Source organism: Taudactylus pleione, unplaced genomic scaffold (assembly GCF_031769625.1).
Source record: "Taudactylus pleione unplaced genomic scaffold, aTauple2 ptg000819l, whole genome shotgun sequence".
NCBI classification, from domain to species: Eukaryota; Metazoa; Chordata; class Amphibia; order Anura; family Myobatrachidae; genus Taudactylus; species Taudactylus pleione.
In genome coordinates, this window is record NW_028285221.1 from 321749 (window position 1) to 342692 (window position 20944).

Consider the following 20944-nt stretch of genomic DNA (forward strand, 5'->3'; position numbering starts at 1 on the left):
CATTACAGCTCACCAGCCAGTGAGCATATGTTGGATGCGGTAGAGCTGTAGGATGCTGGAACAGCGTCCGGATTGCAGGTAATGCTGCGTTTCACTAGAGCTAAGTGGTACACAACCGTGCACCACTGCGTCACTCTTACACAATGACAAGATGACACCACGCATGCGCAGTTCTCAGGTCGGTGGCCATCTTGAGAGAGGGAGTGAAGCTTCCCTGGAGGCACAGCAGCATGGAGTCTGCGCAGTAGCCAGGGTACCTGTGAATTGTAATCTTGTTGCATTAGAAATGCAGCTAAAGGTGTGTACACACGTAACGATTTTTTTCATGATTTAACTATAACGACGTCGCTGTCATTCGAAAAATTGTTCAGTTTCTGAGTTATAGTGATGAACTATAATCGTTCATGCGCGCTCCCGTTTGTAGTTCATCGACCATTTCTGACTGACCAACTTAACAATTTTCAATAAGGGAAGGAACATTTTTCGTTCATCGTTTAAAAATAGTTACAAAAAGCGTTCATTATACTTCCAAAAATCGTTCACTTTTCCAAAGGAAAAACTGAACTAAAATCGTTAACTAAAATTGTTCACTAAGAAGATCGTTACGCGTGTATGCAGCTTAAGATTCATATGTTAAAAAATCTGTGGTGAGACGCAAGCACATTTTGTTAAGTATAAGTGTATGTGGAGACCTGTAAACTCTGACTACCAGGATCGGATGGGTACACAAAATGGAAAATTTGCTCTACAACTCCAGACCATGAGCTCAGACTATGTGGGGCCACCACCCAATATCTATACTCAATGTTAACATAAATTTGTTAGCAAACAGGCAGAACATGGTGAACTTGTATATCCTGAGCTGTCAAAGATTGGATTACACCAGAAGAATTATAGAATGTGATAAAGTCTCCTGTCCAATCATGTAGGAACGTTCTCCTATACTGTACATATAGACGGTCACTGCAAACGGTTTACACCCAACTTTACCAGCTGTAATAAGACCGGGCAGGGATGACCCCTCCTAGTCCCTGTGACCTTTGCCTCCATGATTAAACCATATTTATATACACATATACTGTATATACATACATACCAATGATTTAATATTAACATTAAAAAAGCTCTTACTGTAATCTCACTTTTGAACCTCCTAACGGAACATCAAGCATATAGGGTTTTACTGGGTTACTAAATCATCCCAGATGACACAGAGGTACAGGATCTCTAAATAAAGAGGTCATTTCAGATCCCAATCCCAAATAACCCCACTTACACATTGCACCCTTGGCCTATCCAAGTAAGTAACAAGCCAAAAACAAACTCATCAGGAATATTTTCCATCCCGGTAACTGGAAATCTCATGGAATCGGCACTTTCCCTTCTTTAGGATCAGTAAGTAAGAGGGTTTGGGATGGTTACTCCATGGAGCATATCCATGTATACTATGAAGCGGTGCGGCCCCCTCACTACCTTACAGTAACGTGAGTCACACCTGATTAATGTGCACATCGCAGGCTGAGAGACCTCAATGCTTTGTCACAGAGGCTTAGGCTAACAAGCTAATAAAGCAATAGCACAACTGACTGATTACCCACCCCTCCATGGCTAACCCACCCTGTCCTTCTCCCCATCTCTCCCACTCCCACCTCCCTAATTACCCTGCTTCCCTCTCACCCACCCCTCCATGGCTAACCCACCCTGTCCTTCTCCCCAGCTCTCCCACCCTAATTACCCTGCTTCCCTCTCACCCACCCCTCCATGGCTAACCCACCCTGTCCTTCTCCCCAGCTCTCCCACCCCTACCTCCCTAATTACCCTGCTTCCCTCTCACCCACCCCTCCATGGCTAACCCACCCTGTCCTTCTCCCCATCTCTCCCACCCCACCTCCCTAATTACCCTGCTTCCCTCTCACCCACCCCTCCATGGCTAACCCACCCTGTCCTTCTCCCCAGCTCTCCCACCCCTACCTCCCTAATTACCCTCCTTCCCTCTCACCCACGCCTCCATGGCTAACCCACCCTGTCCTTCTCCCCATCTCTCCCACCCCCACCTCCCTAATTATCCTGCTTCCCTCTCACCCACCCCTCCATGGCTAGCCCACCCTGTCCTTCTCCCCAGCTCTCCCACCCCTACCTCCCTAATTACCCTGCTTCCCTCTCACCCACGCATCCATGGCTAACCCACCCTGTCCTTCTCCCCATCTCTCCCACCCCCACCTCCCTAATTACCCTGCTTCCCTCTCACCCACCCCTCCATGGCTAACCCACCCTGTCCTTCCCACCTCTCCCACTCCCACCTCCCTAATTACCCTGCTTCCCTCTCACCCACCCCTCCATGGCTAACCCACCCTGTCCTTCTCCCCAGCTCTCCCACCCCTACCTCCCTAATTACCCTGCTTCCCTCTCACCCACCCCTCCATGGCTAACCCACCCTGTCCTTCTCCACATCTCTCCCACCCCCACCTCCCTAATTACCCTGCTTCCCTCACACCCACCCCTCCATGGCTAACCCACACTGTCCTTCTCCCCAGCTCTCCCACCCCTACCTCCCTAATTACCCTGCTTCCCTCTCACCCACCCCTCCATGGCTAACCCACCCTGTCCTTCTCCCCCTCTCTCCCACCCCTACCTCCCTAATTACCCTGCTTCCCTCTCACCCACCCCTCCATGGCTAACCCACCCTGTCCTTCTCCCCATCTCTCCCACCCTTACCTCCGTAATTACCCTGCTTCCCTCTTGCCCATCCCTCCATGGCTAACCCACCCTGTCCTTCTCCCCAGCTCTCCCACCCTAATTAGCCCTGCTTCCCTCTCACCCACCCCTCCATGACTAACCCACCTTGTCTTTCTCCCCAGCTCTCCCACCCTAATTAGCCCCGCTTCCTTCGCACCCAAACCTCCATGGCTAACCCACCCTCTCCTTCTCCCCATCTCTCCATCCCCTACCTCCCTAATTAGCCCTGCTTCCCTCTCACCCACCCCTCCATGGCTAACCCACCTGTCCTTCTTCCCACCTCTCCTTACCTCCCTAATTACCCTGCTTCCCTCTCGCCAACCCTCCATGGTTAACCCATCCTGTCCTTCTCCTCATCTCTCCCACCCTTACCTCCCTAAATAGCCCTGCTTCTCTCTCACCCACCCCTCCATGGCTCACCCACTCTGTCCTTCTCCCGAGCTCTCCCACCCTAATTTACCCTGCTTCCTTCTTGCCCACCCCTCCATGGTAACCCACCCTGTCCTTCTCCCCAGCTCTCCCACCCTAATTAGCCCTGCTTCCCTCTCGCCAACCCTCCATGGTTAACCCATCCTGTCCTTCTCCTCATCTCTCCCACCCTTCTCCCTAAATAGCCCTGCTTCTCTCTCCCCCACCCCTCCATGGCTCACCCACTCTGTCCTTCTCCCCAGCTCTCCCACCCTAATTAACCCCGCTTCCTTCTTGCCCACCCCTCCATGGTAACCCACCCTGTCCTTCTCCCCAGCTCTCCCTAATTAACCCTGCTTCCCTCTCGCCCACCCAGCTTGCTGTCTCACGTGATTAGGATGTGACTACTAAAATGAACAATGCTGTATGACAAACACACCCATGGGACACTTGCCTAAATGAAAGTGTACAAGTCACAAACTGGATTAGGTCATTAATGTATTATGTCTGCTCCTATACCTCCCTACCCATCACCACCAGCGCCCATGGAGAGAACCAAATCCACCCAGTAATACTCCCGCCTCAGCAATTGTATACTGTATTCTCTAGGTCACACAAGCATATAAAGCAACCATTCTGCTGACAGGACCAATATTTCTAAGAGCTCATTAGGGAACAGGTGACCGGAGTAAAATCTACAGGATATAACATACTCTTGGTTTACACCATTACAGCATAGTGTATACACTCTCTCCTTACCAGCACGGTGTATACATTCTCTCCTTACCAGCACGGTGTATACATTCTCTCCTTACCAGCACGGTGTATACATTCTCTCCTTACCAGCACGGTGTATACATTCTCTCCTTACCAGCACGGTGTATACATTCTCTCCTTACCAGCACGGTGTATACATTCCCTCCTTACCAGCACGGTGTATACATTCTCTCCTAACCAGCACGGTGTGTACATTCTCTCCTAACCAGCACGGTGTGTACATTCTCTCCTTACCAGCACGGTGTATACATTCTCTCCTTACCAGCACGGTGTATACATTCTCTCCTTACCAGCACGGTGTATACATTCTCTCCTTACCAGCACGGTGTATACATTCTCTCCTTACCAGCACGGTGTATACATTCTCTCCTTACCAGCACGGTGTATACATTCTCTCCTTACCAGCACGGTGTATACATTCCCTCCTTACCAGCACGGTGTATACATTCTCTCCTAACCAGCACGGTGTGTACATTCTCTCCTAACCAGCACGGTGCGTACATTCTCTCCTTACCAGCACGGTGTATACATTCTCTCCTTACCAGCACGGTGTATACATTCTCTCCTTACCAGCACGGTGTATACATTCTCTCCTTACCAGCACGGTGTATACATTCTCTCCTTACCAGCACGGTGTATACATTCCCTCCTTACCAGCACGGTGTATACATTCTCTCCTTACCAGCACGGTGTATACATTCTCTCCTTACCAGCACGGTGTATACATTCCCTCCTTACCAGCACGGTGTATACATTCTCTCCTTACCAGCATGGTGTATATACATTCTCTCCTTACCAGCATGGTGTATACATTCTCTCCTTACCAGCATGGTGTGTATACATTCTCTCCTTACCAGCATGGTGTGTATACATTCTCTCCTTACCAGCACGGTGTATACATTCTCTCCTTACCAGCACGGTGTATACATTCTCTCCTTACCAGCACAGTGTATACATTCTCTCCTTACCAGCACGGTGTATACATTCTCTCCTTACCAGCACGGTGTATACATTCTCTCCTTACCAGCACGGTGTATATACATTCTCTCCTTACCAGCACGGTGTATACATTCTCTCCTTACCAGCACGGTGTATACATTCTCTCCTTACCAGCACGGTGTATATACATTCTCTCCTAACCAGCACGGTGTATACATTCTCTCCTTACCAGCACGGTGTATACATTCTCTCCTTACCAGCACGGTGTATACATTCTCTCCTTACCAGCACGGTGTATACATTCTCTCCTTACCAGCACGGTGTATACATTCTCTCCTTACCAGCACGGTGTATATACATTCTCTCCTTACCAGCACGGTGTATATACATTCTCTCCTTACCAGCACGGTGTATATACATTCTCTCCTTACCAGCACGGTGTATACATTCTCTCCTTACCAGCACGGTGTATACATTCTCTCCTTACCAGCACGGTGTATACATTCTCTCCTTACCAGCACGGTGTATACATTCTCTCCTTACCAGCACGGTGTATACATTCTCTCCTTACCAGCACGGTGTATACATTCTCTCCTTACCAGCACGGTGTATACATTCCCTCCTTACCAGCACGGTGTATACATTCTCTCCTTACCAGCACGGTGTATACATTCTCTCCTTACCAGCACGGTGTATACATTCCCTCCTTACCAGCACGGTGTATACATTCTCTCCTTACCAGCACGGTGTATACATTCTCTCCTTACCAGCACGGTGTATACATTCTCTCCTTACCAGCACGGTGTATACATTCCCTCCTTACCAGCACGGTGTATACATTCTCTCCTTACCAGCATGGTGTATATACATTCTCTCCTTACCAGCATGGTGTATACATTCTCTCCTTACCAGCATGGTGTGTATACATTCTCTCCTTACCAGCATGGTGTGTATACATTCTCTCCTTACCAGCACGGTGTATACATTCTCTCCTTACCAGCACGGTGTATACATTCTCTCCTTACCAGCACGGTGTATACATTCTCTCCTTACCAGCACGGTGTATATACATTCTCTCCTAACCAGCACGGTGTATACATTCTCTCCTTACCAGCACGGTGTATACATTCTCTCCTTACCAGCACGGTGTATATACATTCTCTCCTTACCAGCACGGTGTATATACATTCTCTCCTTACCAGCACGGTGTATATACATTCTCTCCTTACCAGCACGGTGTATATACATTCTCTCCTTACCAGCACGGTGTATATACATTCTCTCCTTACCAGCACGGTGTATACATTCTCTCCTTACCAGCACGGTGTATACATTCTCTCCTTACCAGCACGGTGTATACATTCTCTCCTTACCAGCACGGTGTATACATTCTCTCCTTACCAGCACGGTGTATACATTCTCTCCTTACCAGCACGGTGTATACATTCTCTCCTTACCAGCACGGTGTATACATTCTCTCCTTACCAGCACGGTGTATACATTCCCTCCTTACCAGCACGGTGTATACATTCTCTCCTTACCAGCACGGTGTATACATTCTCTCCTTACCAGCACGGTGTATACATTCCCTCCTTACCAGCACGGTGTATACATTCCCTCCTTACCAGCACGGTGTATACATTCTCTCCTTACCAGCACGGTGTATACATTCTCTCCTTACCAGCACGGTGTATACATTCTCTCCTTACCAGCACGGTGTATACATTCTCTCCTTACCAGCACGGTGTATATACATTCTCTCCTTACCAGCACGGTGTATATACATTCTCTCCTTACCAGCACGGTGTATATACATTCTCTCCTTACCAGCACGGTGTATATACATTCTCTCCTTACCAGCACGGTGTATACATTCTCTCCTTACCAGCACGGTGTATACATTCTCTCCTTACCAGCACGGTGTATACATTCTCTCCTTACCAGCACGGTGTATACATTCTCTCCTTACCAGCACGGTGTATACATTCTCTCCTTACCAGCACGGAGTATACATTCTCTCCTTACCAGCACGGTGTATACATTCTCTCCTTACCAGCACGGTGTATACATTCCCTCCTTACCAGCACGGTGTATACATTCCCTCCTTATCAGCACGGTGTATACACTCTCTCCTTACCAGCACGGTGTATACATTCTCTCCTTACCAGCACGGTGTATACATTCTCTCCTTACCAGCACGGTGTATACATTCTCTCCTTACCAGCACGGTGTATATACATTCTCTCCTTACCAGCACGGTGTATATACATTCTCTCCTTACCAGCACGGTGTATATACATTCTCTCCTTACCAGCACGGTGTATACATTCTCTCCTTACCAGCACGGTGTATACATTCTCTCCTTACCAGCACGGTGTATACATTCTCTCCTTACCAGCACGGTGTATACATTCTCTCCTTACCAGCACGGTGTATACATTCTCTCCTTACCAGCACGGTGTATACATTCTCTCCTTACCAGCACGGTGTATATACATTCTCTCCTTACCAGCACGGTGTATATACATTCTCTCCTTACCAGCACGGTGTATATACATTCTCTCCTTACCAGCACGGTGTATATACATTCTCTCCTTACCAGCACGGTGTATACATTCTCTCCTTACCAGCACGGTGTATACATTCTCTCCTTACCAGCACGGTGTATACATTCTCTCCTTACCAGCACGGTGTATACATTCTCTCCTTACCAGCACGGTGTATACATTCTCTCCTTACCAGCACGGTGTATATACATTCTCTCCTTACCAGCACGGTGTATACATTCTCTCCTTACCAGCACGGTGTATACATTCTCTCCTTACCAGCACGGTGTATACATTCTCTCCTTACCAGCACGGTGTATACATTCTCTCCTTACCAGCACGGTGTATACATTCTCTCCTTACCAGCACGGTGTATACATTCTCTCCTTACCAGCACGGTGTATACATTCCCTCCTTACCAGCACGGTGTATACATTCTCTCCTTACCAGCACGGTGTATACATTCTCTCCTTACCAGCACGGTGTATACATTCTCTCCTTACCAGCACGGTGTATACATTCTCTCCTTACCAGCACGGTGTATACATTCTCTCCTTACCAGCACGGTGTATACATTCTCTCCTTACCAGCACGGTGTATACATTCTCTCCTTACCAGCACGGTGTATACATTCTCTCCTTACCAGCACGGTGTATACATTCTCTCCTTACCAGCACGGTGTATACATTCTCTCCTTACCAGCACGGTGTATACATTCCCTCCTTACCAGCACGGTGTATACATTCTCTCCTAACCAGCACGGTGTGTACATTCTCTCCTAACCAGCACGGTGTGTACATTCTCTCCTTACCAGCACGGTGTGTACATTCTCTCCTTACCAGCACGGTGTATACATTCTCTCCTTACCAGCACGGTGTATACATTCTCTCCTTACCAGCACGGTGTATACATTCTCTCCTTACCAGCACGGTGTATACATTCTCTCCTTACCAGCACGGTGTATACATTCCCTCCTTACCAGCACGGTGTATACATTCTCTCCTTACCAGCACGGTGTATACATTCTCTCCTTACCAGCACGGTGTATACATTCCCTCCTTACCAGCACGGTGTATACATTCTCTCCTTACCAGCATGGTGTATATACATTCTCTCCTTACCAGCATGGTGTATATACATTCTCTCCTTACCAGCATGGTGTGTATACATTCTCTCCTTACCAGCATGGTGTGTATACATTCTCTCCTTACCAGCATGGTGTGTATACATTCTCTCCTTACCAGCATGGTGTGTATACATTCTCTCCTTACCAGCATGGTGTGTATACATTCTCTCCTTACCAGCACGGTGTATACATTCTCTCCTTACCAGCACGGTGTATACATTCTCTCCTTACCAGCACGGTGTATACATTCCCTCCTTACCAGCACGGTGTATACATTCTCTCCTTACCAGCATGGTGTATATACATTCTCTCCTTACCAGCATGGTGTGTATACATTCTCTCCTTACCAGCATGGTGTGTATACATTCTCTCCTTACCAGCATGGTGTGTATACATTCTCTCCTTACCAGCACGGTGTATACATTCTCTCCTTACCAGCACGGTGTATACATTCTCTCCTTACCAGCACGGTGTATACATTCTCTCCTTACCAGCACGGTGTATACATTCTCTCCTTACCAGCACGGTGTATACATTCTCTCCTTACCAGCACGGTGTATACATTCTCTCCTTACCAGCACGGTGTATACATTCTCTCCTTACCAGCACGGTGTATACATTCTCTCCTTACCAGCACGGTGTATACATTCTCTCCTTACCAGCACGGTGTATACATTCTCTCCTTACCAGCACGGTGTATACATTCTCTCCTTACCAGCACGGTGTATACATTCTCTCCTTACCAGCACAGTGTATACATTCTCTCCTTACCAGCACGGTGTATACATTCTCTCCTTACCAGCACGGTGTATACATTCTCTCCTTACCAGCACGGTGTATACATTCTCTCCTTACCAGCACGGTGTATACATTCTCTCCTTACCAGCACGGTGTATACATTCCCTCCTTACCAGCACGGTGTATACATTCTCTCCTTACCAGCACGGTGTATACATTCTCTCCTTACCAGCACGGTGTATACATTCCCTCCTTACCAGCACGGTGTATACATTCTCTCCTTACCAGCACGGTGTATACATTCCCTCCTTACCAGCACGGTGTATACATTCTCTCCTTACCAGCACGGTGTATACATTCTCTCCTTACCAGCACGGTGTATACATTCTCTCCTTACCAGCACGGTGTATACATTCTCTCCTTACCAGCACGGTGTATACATTCTCTCCTTACCAGCACGGTGTATACATTCTCTCCTTACCAGCACGGTGTATACATTCTCTCCTTACCAGCACGGTGTATATACATTCTCTCCTTACCAGCACGGTGTATACATTCTCTCCTTACCAGCACGGTGTATACATTCTCTCCTTACCAGCACGGTGTATACATTCTCTCCTTACCAGCACGGTGTATACATTCTCTCCTTACCAGCACGGTGTATATACATTCTCTCCTTACCAGCACGGTGTATACATTCTCATCTTACCAGCACGGTGTATACATTCTCTCCTTACCAGCACGGTGTATACATTCTCTCCTTACCAGCACGGTGTATACATTCCCTCCTTACCAGCACGGTGTATACATTCTCTCCTTACCAGCACGGTGTATACATTCTCTCCTTACCAGCACGGTGTATACATTCCCTCCTTACCAGCACGGTGTATACATTCTCTCCTTACCAGCACGGTGTATACATTCCCTCCTTACCAGCACGGTGTATACATTCTCTCCTTACCAGCACGGTGTATACATTCTCTCCTTACCAGCACGGTGTATACATTCTCTCCTTACCAGCACGGTGTATACATTCTCTCCTTACCAGCACGGTGTATACATTCTCTCCTTACCAGCACGGTGTATACATTCTCTCCTTACCAGCACGGTGTATACATTCTCTCCTTACCTGCACGGTGTATACATTCCCTCCTTACCAGCACGGTGTATACATTCTCTCCTTACCAGCACGGTGTATACATTCTCTCCTTACCAGCACGGTGTATACATTCCCTCCTTACCAGCACGGTGTATACATTCTCTCCTTACCAGCATGGTGTATATACATTCTCTCCTTACCAGCATGGTGTATATACATTCTCTCCTTACCAGCATGGTGTGTATACATTCTCTCCTTACCAGCATGGTGTGTATACATTCTCTCCTTACCAGCATGGTGTGTATACATTCTCTCCTTACCAGCATGGTGTGTATACATTCTCTCCTTACCAGCATGGTGTGTATACATTCTCTCCTTACCAGCACGGTGTATACATTCTCTCCTTACCAGCACGGTGTATACATTCTCTCCTTACCAGCACGGTGTATACATTCCCTCCTTACCAGCACGGTGTATACATTCTCTCCTTACCAGCATGGTGTATATACATTCTCTCCTTACCAGCATGGTGTGTATACATTCTCTCCTTACCAGCATGGTGTGTATACATTCTCTCCTTACCAGCATGGTGTGTATACATTCTCTCCTTACCAGCACGGTGTATACATTCTCTCCTTACCAGCACGGTGTATACATTCTCTCCTTACCAGCACGGTGTATACATTCTCTCCTTACCAGCACGGTGTATACATTCTCTCCTTACCAGCACGGTGTATACATTCTCTCCTTACCAGCACGGTGTATACATTCTCTCCTTACCAGCACGGTGTATACATTCTCTCCTTACCAGCACGGTGTATACATTCTCTCCTTACCAGCACGGTGTATACATTCTCTCCTTACCAGCACGGTGTATACATTCTCTCCTTACCAGCACGGTGTATACATTCTCTCCTTACCAGCACGGTGTATACATTCTCTCCTTACCAGCACGGTGTATACATTCTCTCCTTACCAGCACGGTGTATACATTCCCTCCTTACCAGCACGGTGTATACATTCTCTCCTTACCAGCACGGTGTATACATTCTCTCCTTACCAGCACGGTGTATACATTCCCTCCTTACCAGCACGGTGTATACATTCCCTCCTTACCAGCACGGTGTATACATTCCCTCCTTACCAGCACGGTGTATACATTCTCTCCTTACCAGCACGGTGTATACATTCTCTCCTTACCAGCACGGTGTATACATTCTCTCCTTACCAGCACGGTGTATACATTCTCTCCTTACCATCACGGTGTATACATTCTCTCCTTACCAGCACGGTGTATACATTCTCTCCTTACCAGCACGGTGTATACATTCTCTCCTTACCAGCACGGTGTATACATTCTCTCCTTACCAGCACGGTGTATACATTCTCTCCTTACCAGCACGGTGTATACATTCTCTCCTTACCAGCACGGTGTATACATTCTCTCCTTACCAGCACGGTGTATACATTCTCTCCTTACCAGCACGGTGTATACATTCTCTCCTTACCAGCACGGTGTATACATTCTCTCCTTACCAGCACGGTGTATACACTCTCTCCTTACCAGCACGGTGTATACACTCTCTCCTTACCAGCACGGTGTATACATTCTCTCCTTACCAGCACGGTGTATACATTCTCTCCTTACCAGCACGGTGTATACATTCTCTCCTTACCAGCACGGTGTATACATTCTCTCCTTACCAGCACGGTGTATACATTCTCTCCTTACCAGCATGGTGTATACATTCTCTCCTTACCAGCACGGTGTATACATTCTCTCCTTACCAGCACGGTGTATACATTCTCTCCTTACCAGCACGGTGTATACATTCTCTCCTTACCAGCACGGTGTATACATTCTCTCCTTACCAGCACGGTGTATACATTCTCTCCTTACCAGCACGGTGTATACATTCTCTCCTTACCAGCACGGTGTATACATTCTCTCCTTACCAGCACGGTGTATACATTCTCTCCTTACCAGCACGGTGTATACATTCTCTCCTTACCAGCATGGTGTATATACATTCTCTCCTTACCAGCATGCTGTATATACATTCTCTCCTTACCAGCATGGTGTTGGCACAGTCTGACATCAGCCTGACATACGGCTTCAGGACATCGTAGTGGAAGGCCGGAGTCAGCAGCCTGCGGTGCTGGAACCATTTATGTCCCGATGTCACCAGCAGCCCTTCCCCTGAGGGACACAGATGTAGTAGTTAGGGCAGCGCAGTACACATTTACATTCACCTGAGCTGGATTTTAATTAGATATAGTTACAGTTATTTACTAACAGTGCTCAATGGTGCAAATCTACAATAAATCCATAGCAGCCAATCAGACATTTGCTTTTATTGTCTAATTTGCATAGACATATACAAGCTAAATGCTGATTTGTTACGGCGTTTGCACCTGTCAGCACTCACTGGGGCTGGGATTACATAGTACTTACCTGTAGGATGATGGTTACACACATGTGGTCCACATGGCTCTAGTCACACCCACACAGCACTGCTCACAATAGGCCATTAACATAGTTGCCAAGTCCGCTTATAACAAGCGGAATTGGGCTTCTTTTTTTTGGAAGTAGCTTGTTGCTTGTTTTTGGGCTTATGTTTTGTGTGCATTGCCGAGGCGCCCCTAGAGGTAAGTAAACGTGTGTGTGTGTGTGTGTTTTGCACTGGTAGTGACTGAGGGAGGGGGAAGGTTATTTCTGCGGAATAGAGGGCAGTAGACAGGGTGATGTTGTAGGGGCAGGTAAGAAGGAGAGGTAAACTAGATGACAGAAATGAGGCAGGTACATGGGGGAGAGCTACAATTACTGAGTCTGTTATAGAGAGGGGATAATGGAATTAGACAGGTGACAGGAATGAAGGAGGTAAAGCAGAGGGGTGAGAGGAATGGGGAGAAGAAGAGTCAGGTAAAGGAAAGGTGGGTACACACTAGATGATAGCTGGTGTCCATTGGAGTCATTCATTGAGGTCGTTCTGTCGGCCTGCATGTAGGGCCGATAGAATGACCCAGATGTTGACGCTGGCATAGTGGATGGAGCCGGTGCCCGACATATCAGATGTTTGGACACCACATTGTGCATTATGTATGGACCGCCCGATATATATTGCATGGTCGGGTGTCGCATCGCTGGACACACACATCGGCAAGTGTGTACCCAGCTGAAGACTGGCCAGGGAGTGAGGTATGAGAGAGGGAGGAGGTAACAATATGGAGGCTGGTGTAGAGGGAGAAAAGCAATATAGGCAGATAATAAGGCTGGATAATTAGGCTAGAGAAGAGGGGGAATAAAGGAAGTTAGGCAGGTAGGGAGTGAGGACAAAGAGACACCCCCATAAATTGGGCTTTTTAGGATTGGGTTGGGCTTGTTTTGGGCTTGTTTTTTGCTTATAGGGTGCTTGTTTTTCATTTCATAGTTGGCAACACTGGCCATTAATCATTTGCAGTCCCTGGCCCATGGGTTATGACTAGAATAGAGGGCTGCAGGGGACCTGTGATGTCACACCCACATGACCCAGCATGAAAGGGGGAGGGGCGGGGATGCTAATGGGGGACCAAAACTGTCCCCTCGTGGGCTCGCTACGCTCACCACGCCTCGGGCACGGTGGCTCGCTATGCTCGCCACAAATATTTATTTCCCCTCTATGCCCTCATGGATGGTAAGACAGGAGCGGTCCAGCCACCTGCAGCGGTCACGTGGTTGATACATCACAGAGGTCCTTTAGCTACATAGGATCTAGCATTAACCCTGGCCCATGTGGCCCAACGATTTCATCCAACGTGTCTGAGCATCAGATGCTCAACCAGTCCCAGGCCCTGAAGTTCACAGTGGCACAATACCTAAATCCTCAGGGGCTGTGGTGCCAACTGCATAAATTTAATGTACAGACTGTGCAGCCGGTGTGACCAGATAACAATAAACGACCCCCCCTGAGGATACGCCACCTGGTGCTGCACATACGCCATAGTAATAACTCATGCTGCACCTGGGGCCATCCATTCTGCCCCTTGCTGCCACTGCCAGCTATGAGGAGCAGGAGGAGAAACGCCGGACGGGAGCAAGCTGCAGCACATTAGGGTACCGGGTCCCTAGATATCAGTAACCGGCTCTGCTGACTCCACACTGCTCCAGGTGACTCTGGGAATCTCTGCATGGTAGGGAAAGTTACATTAAACCCTCATCACCTCACACGGTATCAGATACGGACCCCGGCACTTATTATTTCTTTTTACTTCCTGGCTCTGATGTCACAAAGGGCAGATACAATATAGTGGGCCCATCTGTGAATTCATATTTGCAGGAATATTCTCCTCTATTTTTTGGGAGTAGCAGCAAACATAAAATTTCCCCTTAGGATAACCAATCCCGGGATCAATGTCAGCGGAATTCTGGCCCAAAATTGGGTGGGATTGAACCCTGGGATTCACCATAAATGTGTTTTTTTCAAATGCCAGGCATTGCTGAGCACCTTCAGCACACAGCACAGGGGTTGCCTGGCTTCCCCTGCCCCAGCTGTGTGCACTGTGCATTGTGACATGATGACAGAGGTCATGCTGTGCACGCCGACACATCATGCCGCTGACTGGACAGGCCACCCGCCCACTGTTCTCCTGTCCGCAGCAAGAAAGCCCCGCCATCCAATTGCCCTCATTTTCTTTTTTACACCAACCTAATCCCAGATATCCTGGGAATTACAGGATTGAAAAATAAAATGACCCGGGATTGGCCACCCTATTTCCCCTGAATGGATGTATCTGGGACTGGAGCAGATATCGGAGACATCTATTGCATTCTCCTATTTTCTACTGCAAAGACAGCCCCCATAGAGCTTTCTATCGGAGCTGCTTATTACCTGCACATTACGGAGCTTGGCACTGGCAGCTAATGGTATGTAAGATGATGTTAGCCATTCTAGCCTATTGGCTACTTACCGCATCATTTACCGGGAGAGAGATCTGCAGGATCCCTCCCCGGCACTGACCACCTGCACATGCACAATTGTGCTGCAGGATCCCAAAGAAGAATGGATGCGATACCATTAGTGATCACTTCCCCTCCTACACTCCGCAGGGACGGTCTCCTACCAGAGTCCCTGACCCTGCAGGTGTTCATATTGCCATGATAAGCAACAATATCACATTTTAATGATCAGATCTAGAAGACAATAATGAATAAATATGCCCCTAGTAGAGGGGAGGAGTATAATAACAGTCCCAGCACTTCCATGATAAATAATTAGAGTAAGAGTTTATATAAGTGCATATTTCTGGCAATGACAATGACACAACCTATAACCGGCCACTGCAGGGCAAGCAGGGCAGGAAATGTAAGTTCCTTTAGGGGAGAAAGCATAATGCATTAGCACAGGTTGTATACACATAGCACATGCTGGTTCTGCTGTGGGAAATATACTTTTCATACATTTCATCCCTTTGGGTGCTATTCACATTCAGATCACAGTGCTCTGTATAGTAAAACACGTCTTCTTGTGTTACTTACCAACCCATGGGATGAGGAAGCGATAAGCAACGTTATCCTTTGGATCTGTAAGGAAACAGTTTTATTTGTTAACAAATATTCATGGTACATGACAAGTACATGACCAGTAACATGTACATGAGGTCCCTTCAACAGATGTTATATTATTACTTAAAGATATAATAATGTACAAATATTTAGTGTGATGTTGTAATTTGGGGCTCGATATATTGATGACATTTCTCATTTGCAACAGTGAAATTATAAAGTGGTAAAAACAGTGGTAAAAAAAATACCACATTGAAGGACATGAAGGTAGTCAAAAACATTCTTGTCTTTGTCCCTTTCAATCAAACGTAATAAATCCAATCCGTGTCAGAAATACTGAGGCTCACAATTGTCCTACAGCCTGTGTGGCCAAGCCTATCACAGGGTGTCAGGGGGCTATTTCCCATCAGCTAAATATGATGTATTCTTTTCTGATGCACATTAGTGATACAATAGCTTTAACACATGATGGAAACCAGGGAAAAGCATGCACTATACAGGGAATATTTCTAATACATATATAAATAACAGAATAGAACCAAACGTTGCTCCTCACCCTGCCGGGTCAGAATGGCCTTTGCATAATCCGGGTGACAGATAAAGAGAGGAGCAAAGAAATATCCAAACCACATTGGGAAGGCATATTTATACTGCTTTGCATAATCAGCCAACAAGTCCAAATCGTTCCCATCTTGTTTAAACTGTTAAAAAAGATAAAGAGACGTAAGCACAGAAATGTGCCAGTGCATTGCCCACAGCAGGTTATCGGCACAGAACATTGGCATCATCAGTTCTATTATGAAATAGGTTCTGGATCTGAAAATTTTCAACCTCCAGTCCAATTTTCCTGCCCCCTCTCCATAGCCAGAGGGTTCTTCTATGCCCCACCAGGCACCATGTCTTGTCTATATGAAATAAATATATACATTATATATGACATATATGCTACCGGTAATTAAGAACAATCATGCCATTTTTTTGTATAATATAAGGAAGAAAATAAAACATCTGTGAGACTTTAATGGGGAGGCTTCTGCTCCTGCCGCTGCTAAGCCCTAGACCAGGGCCTGTCGGGAAGTATGTGCTGTACATTAATATTTATATATCTTTGTAAGGTTAAAAATAATATAAGATGTATTAGGGCCACCAACCAGGGGGCGACTACCTGGGACTCAAGTACCAGGCCCGGAGAGAGAAGGTGACCCGGGTGGCAGCAGTGTGGACTGCCCCGACAGCTAGTTAGAAACAGCATCAGCGGAATTCCAAATATGGCACTGGTCATGAGCCAATCAGAGCTTGTGGAGTGGCAGCCAATCAGGAGTGGCCGCTCCTGATTGGCTGCCAGTAGGTGAGCTGTGATTTGCCGGCACTAAATTCAACATGCCTCCGGCGCCGGTTCTGCCAGGCTGCACAGATGGAGGATTGGAATTAATGATGGAGGAGGATGGGGTTAATGATGGAGGATGGGGTTAATGATGGAGGATTGGAATTAATGATGGAGGAGGATGGGGTTAATGATGGAGGATGGGGTTAATGATGGAGGATTGGAATTAATGATGGAGGATGGGGTTACTGTGAATAAGTGCTGTTCATAATTTGTGGATGGGAGTTATTTTAATGAATATGAAATGGATATCAGGATATGCTGATTGGGGATAATGTAGAGAGAGGAGGATAATGAGATGGTAATGGGACAGACAAAGGGACTGTGTAGCCAGTGGTAATGCTGAGCAGAGGGGTGAATGGGTCTGAGTAAGACTCAAAGACGAGATGTCGAATGTGTCACAACAATGGTAAGTGAGGGAAATGTGTTACAACAGAGGTGAGCAAGGAAAATGTGTTACTACAGAGGTGGGGAAGGAAAATGTGTTACTACAGAGGTGAGGGAGTGGAATGTGTTAGTACACAGGTGAGGGAGTGGAATGTGTTACTATAGCAGTGATGCATATATGTCACTGCCAGGGTTTCTCGGCATGGTGGTCACTGGGCATTACCTGTGAGGTCATTGTGGCGAGGGGTGCCTGGCAGCGGTGCTGGTGTTTGGCGAGGGGCATTGGCTGCGCGCGGTTCTGTGCGGGCACATTGTCACTAGGCCTGGTGAGGCCTGGCGGTACTTCCGTTCCATTTGGCAAGGGCGCCGCCATCTTGCCTGCGGCCATGTGCCAGTCACAGCGTGGCACGGGTATTTAGGAAGGCCCAGAGCCTTCCTTCCATGCCAGTGCAATGTGTTCCTGTGCCTTACCTGCCTCCTTGGAAGCGCTACTAGCCTAAACCTTGCCTGCTCCAACCTGCTGGACTTACCCTGTACCCTCCACCTACCTTTTCACCTGCCTGAGTACCTGAACCTGATGTCTCCCTGCACCTTACCTCCACTTACACCCAGCTGGATTGAATTCTGCCTGTATTCTGTTACAGCTCACCATACCTGCATACTGGACTGCCTCTGCCCGTCACTATGTGGACATTCTCCCATTTACCTCACTACAGTTATCAAGTGCACTTTAGTGCTATACCTGGACTTTTTCATTTGCCATTCCCATGTCTTCACTTATTAAAAACTCCACTTTTTCATTTAAATCTTCTTCTGTGTCTGCTCCTGTCACCACCCCGGGTCCACAACAAAATCAGAACCTCACACTATAGAGGTGAAGGATTAATGTGTTACTGAAGTGGTGAGATGGAAGCAGTAAATATCTAAGGTCTACCTGGGTGAAACCGGGTACATCAGCGAGTTTATTATACAATACCTTCCCTGGTCTGCCACTGGAACAATTAAGATTCGGATGTCATCGGAGTGAGTGCAAGAATATGATTGCAAGACTTTAGCTGTGTAGACACTTGGCTTACAGGTCTGCTCTGCCATCCCACCTGATGATTGGTAAGCACATACTCACCAATCGTCGGCCCGATGTGTTGTGCCTGATGTCACAATTGGGTAGGTATTTACATGTGCCCGCCCAGTTGTGATGTCAGTCACCAGTGGCCTCGGCAACAAGTGTACGGGCAGTCGGCTGACCTCCCACACCGCACGATGTGCCGAAATGCCACCATGTGTCTGTGATCGAAATCATTCACAGACATACTGCTGGTACACACATGCCAACACACCCGCAATATATGGGCCAGTGTGTACCCAGCATTAGACTCTAGGTGTTCCAGTCACAGCAGGAGGAGACCCTGCCTGAGGCAACGGCAGCCAATGAGGTGGATTTGCAGCTCTAAGACTTGTCTTATGGATTGAGGATAAAATTACACAATTGTTTACTGATATTACCCATTGCTGATATGATACAAGTAGTAGCAATAACCCTATGTGATAATTCAAACAAATAATATTTTATTTCCCCCATACAATCAACACGTTATTATTACAATTATCTTCATTCATTACTGCAATACCTCATGGAATACTCTCTGCCAATCCAGGCTCCCTGCTAGCCAGATGCAGAGACCGTGGGACAGTGCCGGTGCTGCCCACAGGGTACTGCATGATGGCACAGCTCACACATCCCTCATTACAGCCCTGTGTACAAGTGTGTCCAAATCTGCAAGGACTGAGATATCCACTTTGAGCAGTGATCATTGTGCGCGTCTTCAGACCAGCGCTATGGCAAATTCTCTGAGTATGGCATCTTGCGTCTCTGTACATAACCACTATCAGCAACACACCGGCCACACACCCATAACACACCGGCCACACACCCATAACACACCGGCCACACACCCATAACACACCGGCGACACACACATAACATGCTGGCTACACACCCATAACACACCGGCCACACACCCATAACACGCCGGCCACACACGCATAACACACCCATAACATGCTGACTACACACCCATAACACACCGGCCACACACCCATAACACACCCATAACACACCCATAACATGCTGGCTACACACCCATAACACACCGGCCACACACCCATAACACGCCGGCCACACACCCATAACATGCTGGCTACACACCCATAATACACCCATAACACACCCATAACATGCTGGCTACACACCCATAACACACCGGCCACACACCCATAACACGCCGGCCACACACCCATAACATGCTGGCTACACAACCATAACACACCCATAACATGCTGACTACACACCCATAACACACCGGCCACACACCCATAACACACCCATAAAACACCCATAACATGCTGGCTACACACCCATAACACACCGGACACACACCCATAACACGCCGGCCACACACCCATAACATGCTGGCTACACACCCATAACACACCCATAACACACCCATAAGACACCCATAACATGATGGCTACACACCCATAACACTCCAGCCACACACCCATAACACGCCGGCCACACACCCATAACACACCGGCCACACACCCATAACACACCGGCCACACACCCATAACATGCTGGCAACACACCCATAACACACCGGCCACACACCCATAACACGCCGGCCACACACCCATAACACACCCATAACATGCTGACTACACACCCATAACACACCGGCCACACACCCATAACACACCCATAACACACCCATAACATGCTGGCTACACATCCATAACACACCGGCTACACACCCATAACACGCCGGCCACACACCCATAACATGCTGGCTACACACCCATAACACACTGGCTACACACCCATAACACACCGGCCACACACCCATAACACGCCCATAACACACCCATAACACGCTGGCTACACACCCATAACACACCCGTAACATGCTGGCTACACACCCATAACACATCGGCCACACACCCATAACACGCCGGCCACACACCCATAACATGCTGGCTACACACCCATAACACGCCCATAACACACCCATAACACACCCATAACATGCTGGCTACACACCCATAACACACCGGCCACACACCCATAACATGCTGACTACACACCCATAACACACCCATAACACACCCATAACATGCTGGCTACACACCCATAACACACCGGCCACACACCCATAACACGCTTGCTACACACCCATAACACACCCATAACACACCCATAACATGC

The 20944-nt window shown here is 47.6% G+C and overlaps 1 protein-coding gene across 1 annotated transcript in view; it reads right to left on the reverse strand.

Moving 5' to 3' along the window:
• The window catches only part of LOC148474689 (cytochrome P450 4B1-like), a 291441-nt gene that overhangs the window by 245219 nt on the left and 25278 nt on the right, over positions 1-20944 (reverse strand). Inside the window, exons 2-4 of the mRNA XM_088458237.1 lie at positions 16468-16612; positions 15885-15929; positions 12442-12569 (exon numbers count right to left, since the gene is read on the reverse strand). Of these exons, the coding sequence (XP_088314363.1) occupies positions 12442-12569; positions 15885-15929; positions 16468-16612 (318 nt within the window). The remainder of the gene's footprint in view (positions 1-12441; positions 12570-15884; positions 15930-16467; positions 16613-20944) is intronic.